This window comes from Dasypus novemcinctus, chromosome 2, assembly GCF_030445035.2.
Source record: "Dasypus novemcinctus isolate mDasNov1 chromosome 2, mDasNov1.1.hap2, whole genome shotgun sequence".
Taxonomy (NCBI): Eukaryota; Metazoa; Chordata; class Mammalia; order Cingulata; family Dasypodidae; genus Dasypus; species Dasypus novemcinctus.
Window position 1 is genome coordinate 40,898,199 of NC_080674.1, and position 11,344 is coordinate 40,909,542.

Here is an 11,344-nt window from a genome sequence, read left to right on the forward strand (position 1 = left end):
TTTTTCTACTTTAAGAATATAATGAGTTGTATTACTAGATTTCATAATGCTGAACCATCCTTACATTTTTTGGTATGATGGTCATGTGGCTGCAGTGTATTCTTTGTCAGGTGTTAGGTTGGTTTGATAAAATACTTTTTATGCTTTTCTTCTCTATATATCCTTCAAACTGTTTGAATACTATTAAGTTTACCCACTTTGTAAAGATTTGATAGAGTTCGCCTGTGAAACTGCCAAAGCCTTGCTCTTTTGTGGGATGAAGGGTGAGTAATAAATCCTTAATAATTTCTCTCTCTCTCTTTCCCATCCTTCATGGTAAGTAGTCTGTTTTGATTTCTTGACTCTTCTGAGGCTTCTCCGTAATTTTCTTGGAAAATTATTCGTTCAGATTTTCAACTTCCTTTAAATAAAATTAATTGAATCTGAAACTATTTTTGTTCATTTGTGACCATTACCTGAAGATAAACTTCTGCATTATAGGTGATTTAGTTATATTTATAATTAAATAATATGCTTGTTTAATAGCAGGCTTACCAGGTAGATAGAATAGGAATACCTTATATTTGAGGAGATTGAAGTTTACAGACTTGGACCTAACGTGAATGAAGCTAGAACTAGACTTCAGTCTCCTGATCCCTAATCTAAAGAGCTTTGGGGAGGAATGTGCTTTTTAACATACACCTTTCTCTGGGTGTTCTTTGCATCCATCTCTTTCCTTCCACCTGGTTTCATCACCTTACATTTATTGCATACTGACTAAGTTTATGGCACTGTCTGCAGCATGTAGTTTGTTAGCTAGTTTTGCAGTGCTGTTTCTCCAATGTTCACCTGCTAGAGTATACTCTTTACTGCCAAGTGGCAAAGTATTTGAAGGGAAGCTAATATTTAAAAGGATCCTTTCATAAAGGTCACTGTAATTGAGAATGTGTGTCTGGTTGTTTGTCTTCACTGCAGTTGACTTCTGTCAATGATGAAATGAAGATTTACTGTATCTTCTTTTATCATAGAAAAGCACAATTTGACTTTACACAGATCTTCCTGCCTGCACATGACACACACTCAACCTTCATTCTCCAGTGATAACAAAGAATCTTTGAACCCTTTACATTCCTCGACTGGGTATTTAAGTTTCATTCCTGGCACTAACAATGTAATAACCAAGAAAGTTTTAAAACACAGCAGGATCACAGAAGACTCTCATTCAACCACACATGGGCAGATTCAGTTATAATTTCTTGTAAAAAAGATGTTGCTTGGGGGAGGGGAAAGGAGTTGGTCACATAGTAGGCAGGATGTAGATCCAGAATGCTATTAATTTACACGTCAGGCAAGGATAGATGAGTGTGGGAGCCTGGACCCTGGCCAGCAGCCTGACAGCCTGACAACTCTGTTAGCCGTGGTCACTTTTCTTCCCAGATATACTGCCATTATTGCTGGTTTGGTCAATTTAATTTTCAGTGAGCATGTCTTGTCTGGTCCCAGATACATGAATGTATGTGTATATTAAAATATTGTTCCCACCTGTAAAGGATCAATTTAAAATTATGTTGAGTTAGTGGGCAAGATTGAAAGAGGCAACCCTGTGAATGAGTGAAGGTTTTTATACTGTTTGTGTCAAAAAGAAATGTAAATTTGCAGAGAAAAAAACTATAACTTTTACCTGCGTTATACTTAGGTGACTGATCACCACTGTCTACCATCTTCTTATGTAAAGGCCAGTGTTTCTCAAAGTGGTTTTATGAACTGCCTGCATCAAAATCAGGGAGAGGAGAGATTGCTTTTTAAAAATGCACGTTTCCAAACTCTACCCTAGCCCAGCTCAGTTAAACTCTGGGAATGGGGCTGGGAATCTGCATTTTAAAAGTGTGCCAACTGGTTATTTTGCACACTGTAGTTTGGTTATAAGTACAAAAGTAAGTATGTAAAATAAATCACTACTAATTTCCTCCCTTAAGAAAATTCAGATTTACAGAATACATTATTTGGATTATAGAGTCATACTGAAGAAAGATTATTTATATAACAAGAACTGCCAGTATTTTTTAAAAACAACAAACTGCTATCTTAGATCTAATATACAAATATATAAATTTGCCAGCTGTATTCTGCATACGTTTTGAAAATATGCCTAATATGGGAACGGAGGAATTCCTGGTATCCAAAGCAAGGTATATAAAAATAATGACAATTTTATTATACTTTGTCTAGGCCAGGGTTGCTTAAAAGCTTTATATATATTATTCATTTAGCCTTCACAAAAAGTTTATGAGATTTGTAGTATTATTGTCCCCATTTTACAGATGATGAAACTGAGGCTCATCACACACAAATAGCACATTGCAGAACTGAGATTTGAATACAGACAGTCTTGCTTCAGAGTCGAGCAAGTGCTCTTAACTATAAGGTTGTACAGCTTCTCATCACGAAGCAACTGATACAAGTTGTTAGAAAAGTTGAGTAATGGTGAACCTGAAAAAGATTATTGTTGAGCCAACATGATATAGCAGAAGGAACACTAGACTAAGAAACTAGTCTCAGGTTGAGTTCCACACCTACCAGGGATCAGCAAATCACTTCTATTCACTGTGACTGTCTCCCCATCCATGAAGTCAGTTGGTAGAGCTCCAGATTTTATATATGTTTTTCCATAGAAATTGTGGCATGCAGTTATATCTTTTATCTTAGAAAGGACAGTGATGGTATCTGGGCTGTCTCAGGCCCGTGTGTTTTTCAAGTGTTTTACCATTCTTACCTCTTCACCCAATTGGTGATAAAGTAGCTAGTGGCAGTTTTGTAGTGTTTTGTTTTGTTTTTTTTTTCCTTTTTTCCTCTTCTCCTCTCCCCTCACCTTTTTTGTTTGTTTACACAGTTTCCTCACTTCTCATATGTAGCCTCTTGTCTACCCTCACCTAGTCTTTGAATTCTCACACAGAGGATTATGAGTTAGTATGTCCTATTCGTGAGTCTGTTTATGTGTTTATCTGTTTTCCAAAATATTTTGTATTCATTTTCTGAAGAAACTAGAAAACTATTTATCTAGAAACATCATGTTGCCCTTTCTCTTATGTGTCCCTTATATTAAAAGAAAATTATCTTTGATTACCTCTTCACCAGAAAAAAGGGGCCATTTTCAAGTGGAATCCTTTGGTCAAGCCCTTTATTTAATCCTAATAATTCTGCGATTGTGATGACTGTGTCAGAGTTCATCTGGGCCTTATTCATTCTAACAGGGTTAACAAGTGTGTCAGATTATCATGTCATGGTTGTAATTGACTTTGGCTTTGAGGTTTTCCCTCATAATAAACAATGGGCCCTGAGCCAAAAAAGCTTATAGTTTATACTCACATACCGATGACTAAATAATACAACTGATTTCCCCTCATATTCGTTCCATTACCCAGGAGCTGGCTTTTTGCTTTTGGAATTAAACATATCATAAAGATATCTGTAATTAAAAAGAATTTGACTTGTCGAATTGCCATTGCAGCTGAAAACATTTTGACAAGCTTACTGTAGCCTAAGTGCTAAAGGAAAAGAAGTGTAGAAAGCATGAGTTACAGCTTAGTCAGAAGAGATAGGACAGTCCTGGCTTATACTTTAAATCCCTCACACACACACACTGTACCCAAAAATGCTCTTTTAAAAGATTGCAAGAGAAAACTTTATTCATTACTGGATGTTCTATACAGATTTCCACTGGATGGAAACACTGAGGTGGGACTTCGTTTCTGTTGGGCTCCTTTTATTTTTTATGCACACAGGTTTTAGAAAAGACTCATTTTGTACAATAACCTGAATAACTCAAGTTTCAAAAAAAAAGTTCAGAAGAGAAAAATTAATCATCACAAAGTGGTAATCAAAATTTATAGATTTGAGGAAGACATTTGTTTAAAGTTTTATATTTGCTCCATGAAAACATATTAACTATTTAGCAAATGCAGAGTTTACTGAAGCTAAAACAAAATAAAACAAAAAACCCTTCAGCCTTCCTCTGATTACTTTATTTAATGGTTAGCAGCAATAACTATGTTGATATGTAATCTGCTCTTCTTTTCTTGCTAACTCTGGTAAACAAGCTGACAAGTGAAAAATGTTTACTTATTCCCCGAATCAGTTAATCAGTCTGGAAAACACAAGTTTCATAACAGCATTGTTTCATAACAATGTAAGTTTGAGTTTTAAATGAACACTTAGAAAAATGGCTAAGCATGGGCCATAAACTGGTAAAAGAAATATTCTGGATAAACCCGATTTCAATAAAATGGATATATCACTGGTTCTTCATTGAGGTTTACTTTTTCTTCATTAATCAGCTGAATACCCACATGTTGTACCTTTGACTGAATGGAATGTTCTCCTGGCCTCTTTCTCCTTCAAGTAAATTCCTTTATAGACTTTATGGGGAGACAAGGAAGTAGATTTGCCATGAAGCTGTAAGTTTGAGTTGTAACTTCCTGTTTCTTGAAAAATGAGGTATAGAATTCTGAAGAAATTAAATAGAAGAGTAGGAATGGGTAGGTAATGGAAATGCTTCCTCAGAACAGTAGAGTATATTTCATTCATATTATTTATTTCTGTATTTCCTGGGTTTCTGTAATCTTTCCATTTTTGTTTTGATTTGTTCTAGTCTTACTTATGGAAGTACCTAACATACTCTATATTAAAATCAGTGTACAAATAGCATTTCTTCAAGGACCCCAGAAAGGAATCCATTTTGTGGCCAGTGACAATGTTAATAAGGACCTAGAAGAGTTTCTGATGACTTTATAACAGGAATTTCTGGTCCAGCTTTTAAATGTTTTCACATCCATTTGCAGTTTATCTTTTTGCAAGTGCCATTTTACTTCTGCTTGTCATTGTTGATTTATTTTTATAGTAGTTTTCTATGCCAAGGGCAGATTAGACCATCCCTCAGGGAAGAAATTTAGTTCTGTTCTTCCTTCTGCTAGAGTGGCCAAATCATCTCTTTTCCTCACTGTCTTGATAAAATAGTCGCTAAAGAAATCCATTTAAGTGATCTTAAAAAATATTTTCATATGTGAATTTCCAAAAATTTTCAAAAGAATATCTGTTGGAAATAAATTCAAAGATAAAATCTTCTGAAAAGAAAGAATTGCTGCAAAGTTTAAAACTGTGGGGAAACGGACTTTGGCCCAGTGGTTAGGGCGTCCGTCTACCATATGGGAGGTCCGCGGTTCAAGCCCCGGGCCTCCCTGACCTGTGTGGAACTGGCCATGCGCAGCGCTGATGCACGCAAGGAGTGCCCTGCCACGCAGGGGTGTCCCCCGCGTGGGGGAGCCCCACGCGCAAGGAGTGCGCCCGTGAGGAGAGCCGCCCAGCGTGAAAAGAGAGAGCAGCCTGCCCAGGAATGGTGCTGCCCACACTTCCTGTGCCGCTGACGACAACAGAAGCCGACAAAGAAACAAGACGCAGCAAATAGACACCAAGAACAGACAACCACGGGAGGGGGCGGGGGGGGCGGAATTAAATAAATAAATAAATCTTAAAAAAAAAAAATACTGTGATTCTCCCATTGTGTTTCTACAAAACACTGAGATTCCCTAGGCTAGACAGAGATTTCAATTTGCTGAATTTGAATAATCTTTTTTTGAGGAACCTGATCTTAATTCAGCAAATAACATACTGCTCTTATTGAAGGTTCTTGAAGCTTCTTGAAGTATATTCCTGTGCTTTAAGAATATTCGTTTTGTGGGCAGGATGAATTGGAATGAGGGCAGTTTCCTTTTGTGGGCTACCCTCTCCTTCACCTCCCATCCCAAGAGGTAAAGATGCTCTTTAAAGGATGGGCCTGTGAGAGTGTAGCCCCAAATATCATTCCTTCACCAAGTCTTCAGTAGCATCTCACCAAACTAACTTCTCCACAAAGGTGAGAAATATTGTCCCACAGTTGGAGGAAGCTCATCTTGTAAAAATTCATGTTAATTCTTACTACACAGCCTGATTTCAGTGCCTTGCTTTTCTCTTCTTTTTCAAGCTAGGGGAGGGATGATGCTCTTGACAGGTGCTACTCACAGTGGGGGGCCAAGGACCGGTGCTGACGAGGTAAGTGTAGAAACTGAGGCTAGGCATTTAGAAAATTTTAAAGCAATTTGATACATCTGTTGAATCAAATAATAAAAATTTGCATTTTTATTTTGTAGTCTTTTTACTTTCATTTTTCTAGTAATACGTTACTAGGGGATTAGAAATTAGAAATGCAAGGCAGGCACTGTACCCTGATGGTTTAAGAAACACTGCTTAATGGCAATGCTCCAATATGTTTTCATCAATTCTAACAAATGTACCATACTAATGAAGGATGTTGTTAATGTGGGAAAGTATGGGAGAGGGAGGGGTGCATATGGGAATCCCCTATACTTTTTATGTGTCATTTATGTAATCTGAGTATCTTTTTAAAAAATTTTTTTAAAGTGAAGGAAAAACGCTTGCTATGCACAGCCCCAGATTTGAGGCCAAGACTCTCCCAAGGTATCTTCCTTGTTTCTCAGTCAGAGAACTTTGTTCTTCCTTATTTTCAAGCCTGAAAGCCTAGTGCTTAACAGTTATTCCCTATCTGGCCAGCCTAGCTCAATTATGGAAGTCTTTTTCCAATAATCAGAAAAACTAAGTTTGTGAATAGAATTTTCTAAATTTTAAGTGTTACTTCCTTAAAAAAATTTTAAAGCATAAAATATTTGCTCCTTGAACTGCTTATCTGCTAGGGATAACAGGCAACAAAATGAAAGAACAAATAGTAAACAAATTTTGCTGGGAAAATTTGGACACTAACATGCCTTGATTTTGGTGATTTGGGGAAGGGGACATGGTTACTTGAAAGCTAAAGGTGGTGGTCTAATACTGCATACAGATAATATGGCCATTTTGTTGGCAATGTTGTTGTTAGTCCAAAAAATAGTATTTAAAATAAACTTCATGGAGTTTTACGAAGAGGACCATGATATTCAGATGTTCCACCTTTCAAGAAATTGAAATCTGCTGAATTTGAATACTTGGTGAGGCAAAGGTAACTGTTACAGTTTAGTAATTGGAAGTGACAGCCTGTATGACTCTGATGTAAAAATCTACTCAGTGAATGAAGGAGAGGAAAGTATCACCTTTGAAAAACTGTATTTGTCCCTTGTTTTGACTGCTAGGAAACTCATTGCTAATTTTTATGTTCTGTTATGTACCCTTTGTTCTTTAGATCTTAACTGTCTACTCATTTGTTTTGTTTTGATTTTCTTTATAAGTCAACTTTATTGAAGAATATACTTACATACAGTAAAAAACAAAAATGCACCCATTTCAAGTGTTTAGTTTGCATTTTGACAAATGTAAACACCTGAGTATAACCATTCCAATCAAGATTATAGACTATTTCCATCCCCCCCAAAAAAAATTTCCTCATGCCTTTTTGCAGTCATTACTCTTTTCTACCCACTTAAAAATAGTTCTTTTGACTGGGTGCCTTTTAGTATTAGCCACCAACCTCCTGTAAATACTTTTGAAAGTAGGCGGAATATAAAAAAAAAGTGACTTAACTTAAATATCCTTTCAAGCTCCAGGCTCTCTTCCTGTGATCTTTCATTCAGTTTCTTTTTTTTATCCAAAGAAGCAGCATTGCAGCTTCCTCGTACTTAAATCTCATTGCAACAAACATTGATGAGCTGGAGTCTTAGAAAGCATTGCCAGGTATCTTTGGAAGACCAGGTTCTTTTTCTCCCTTAGAAATTAAATATCTAATTCAAAGATATTTTTAAACTAGACAGGCTTGTTCTTGTACACATTTGTCCATACCGAAGTGATCAGTCCACATACTTGCTAGAGGTTTAAATATGTAACACACACCAATTGCCCTTTTGTAGCTCATTAAAAAGCCAGTGGTCTCACTTTCTAGTAATTGAGCAGCTTTCATAGCATATGACAATCTCTTGCTGCTTTTTGTAATTTAGAGCTATGATCTTTTTTGTGGATATCAGAACAGTGTCTTGAAGAGACAGTGAGAAATTTAACCCACTGGATTGTGGGTGGAGACAACTAGGGCTGTACGTAGATATGTGAGATGACTAGGGAGATTGGAATTGTGATTAATTTAGGAGGAATTCTGGTACAAGATTTAGGTCCGAACAACATCAGTATGAATAATTGATGGTTTATTCTTCTTCCCCAACAAGAAGCATATAAAGTTTTAACCCTCCTTTCCCATGCCAAATTAAAGGAATTATTGTTGTTGCCATCATTATTTTTACCATTCTTGAAGTACTGTGATATAGTGAACTCTAAATGAAGACATAAGCTAAAATAAATAATCTTTAGATATTATGCTTTAATGTTTCTTCATAATGCTATGTAGCTTTTTTGAAAGGAAATTAGCAGAAGCATTACGAAAAAGGGCATAAATTATAACCATTTGACATTTTCTCAGAAATATTTTCTGAGTGAACCGTGTAAAAATTTTAAGCTAAGTGTTTATAAAGCACAAAAAGTCCTTATACAAAAAGATTGATGAACTAGGTTGGGCAGTATTACTGCAGTGGTACTCAGTGATATATCCTAAAATGCTTGGTATTTCTGGGTACTGGGGGGAAGAGGGTTGTTTGCTTGTTTTGTTTTTTGTTTTTGCTGGCAGTGTTCAAATTACTATATATAAATTATTATTTAAATTCATAGATAAGAAAACTGTTAACTAAAATTCTTCTGTTTGCCTGCAGTAAAACCACATATACCTTGACTTAATTAAGCCAGATAGATGTAAATTAAGATCATGTGCATTCTTGATTAATGAATATAATTTGGCCTTCCAAATGTTCCCAGTTAGCCTGAATTTGAAGTGGAGAGAGGTTATCAATCAATAAGGTTCCAATTAATTTGATGCATTTCATTTTATTTAAGGAAAGGACAGCATACATAGTCTGCCAGAGAGGGAAGACCTTTAACAGAATCTTTGATTCTTTTTGTGCACATAAATTTCCATTATTATTTTCTTTGCCAGAATTTTAATGATTGATATTTAATAATTGAGCTATAATAATTGATACTCCAAATTTGTTTCTGTATGATGAAAGGCGCGAAATCTCTTGCTGACTAAATTTTTCCTCTCTTCTTTTAACTTTTCTTTTAGGACTCAGCCTAAAACTATGTTTGCCCAAGTTGAATCTGATGATGAAGAAGCAAAGAATGAGCCAGAATGGAAAAAACGTAAAATTTGAAGAATTGCATTTGAGAGCTGTTTGCATGAAGAGGAGGGATATAGTACAGGTTTTTTTTAATGCTTATGAAATTAAAAAAAAAAATTTATTTTAGCAGATTTTGTCCTTTGCATTATTGAACCATTCAGAAAATTGGTAGTTACCTTCCACTGAAATCGTGCTTACGTTTTCTTAACGTACAGCTGTTAAACTATATTACATGTAAGCAAGAAACAAATACTTAGCCTATTACTGAGTACTTTAGGTTTTTGGAACCTTTATTTGAGGATTGTTGGTCTTGCGCATTTTCGTATAAGTTTAGAGGGGGCAAATGCTTTGAGATATACATCTGTCTTGCATAATTCTAGGGACATAATATGGAAATAGACATCAAAAAGTTTAATATTTCTGTATAATTTTACAACAGTTGTTTACATGACTGTAAATAATCAGACTAAGTTCAAACTAAAAGCATTGGCATCCTAGGAAAGAGCATGTATCTGATTGTCCCTTAGACCAATATGGGTTCAAATCCCGGCTCTGATCTTTACTGTGTGAGTCACCTTGCATGAGTTAAACTGTTCTCTTCAAGCCTCAGATAATAATAGTACCTGCCCCATAGATTTGTTGTGAGGATTAAATGAAACACTCCTTGTAGAGCATTTAGCACAGTCCCTTGACACATTGGAAGTGCACATTAAATATTTGCTATTTTAAAATAGGTCTAATGATATCTACAATGCCTAGTATTTTATCAGGATTAAACTAGAAAGGTATAGAAATGCTTTAAAATATACAGAGCTGTATAAGTAGAAGACATTAAAAAATCATCCTAAAAGGCCTTGTGCTTTTGTGACAGTTATAATGAGTCAATAGAATAAAATGCTGTGGACTGATTTCACATAGACATGGGGTAGTTTTTGCATGTTAAGCAGTCCCCATTAGACAATTCAGGTCTTTTAATACCCTTGCTTTCTGCTTTCCTGCTCTCATTTATTACAGTGAATTAAATACCTATAAAAAATAATGGTGATTTTAAAAGTATGTCAGAAATTTCCTGGTTCTATAGGCTTCATGCAACCTCCCTGCCCCTCCCTCAAAAAAAAAAAAAGAATCCCCACTTTTTTTATCAACCACTCATACTCTCACAGCTTTCTTGCCTCTGCAGTTCTGAGGTGGCAGTACGCATTCTTCTAAAGATATATTCTAAACACTTTATTCTTATACATTATTCTCTGTTCTTTTTCCCTCCCACCCCACTTCTATCCCATTCTCCTTCCCAAAGGATATAACCTATAAGTAATAGGTTAAAGAGCAAGAACATTTGCTGACTACCTACCATAAGACAGGTACTATTTTAACCTTTTCTATTAACTTATTTAATCCTCACAAAAACACCCATGAGTAGGTATGATTGCTAAACCCATTTTACGGATGAGGCAAAGAGGTTCAAGAAGTCGGGTAATCTGAGGTGACAGCTAGAGAGTGCTGTCTAAAGACAACCAAGATCTCCTAAACATTAGTAATCAATAAACTGCCCCAAGTTTCCTATTGCTGATGAAATATCCAAAATCAATTACAGATTTGTAAGTTTATTGCTTCTTGGACAAAATTTACTGAAAACATCTCACATTTCCCCCATCTCAACATTAACATTGCACCATATGAAAATATTTGTCTTGTACAGCCAAAAGTTGCAGTGAAGGGTGGGTTGGGTGGGGGAATAACAACTTGATTATAGTGGTCTTGGCGGAGTCTGCTATGATATAAGAGGAGAGAAAGGCAAATTTAGCAAAAAGATGATTTCCTCATTTTTACTGACAACACAAGTGGGCCTTTTTGTATTTGAGATGATTGATTGGACTCTAGAGAAATTCTTTCCACAGAAGACTGGGCAAAATAGCTACACATAGGAATTTCTATTTTGATTTCGGTGAGGGAGGACCTCAGAAACAGGGCTAAACAAATAGTAGGTGCTCCTTTGACTCATAGTCCCAACACCAGAATGGACATCTCCAGATGGTCATCCCACAGGCCCTCAAATGCCTCATACCCCTCAAGCCTCATTATCTTTCTCCGTAAAGTTTGTACTTTCTTAGTCTACTATATTTCTAGTTTCTCAAACAAGACTCCTGTCTTATTCCCACTCCCACCTC

General features: G+C 36.0%; 1 protein-coding gene across 1 annotated transcript in view; it reads left to right on the plus strand.

Moving 5' to 3' along the window:
* The window catches only part of WDR70 (WD repeat domain 70), a 387,773-nt gene extending 378,471 nt beyond the window's left edge, over nt 1–9,302 (plus strand). The window contains exon 18 of the mRNA XM_004447213.3: nt 9,122–9,302. Coding sequence (XP_004447270.1) covers nt 9,122–9,209 — 88 coding nt within the window. The 3' untranslated portion in view covers nt 9,210–9,302. The remainder of the gene's footprint in view (nt 1–9,121) is intronic.
* Nucleotides 9,303–11,344: the final 2,042 nt, after the last annotated feature.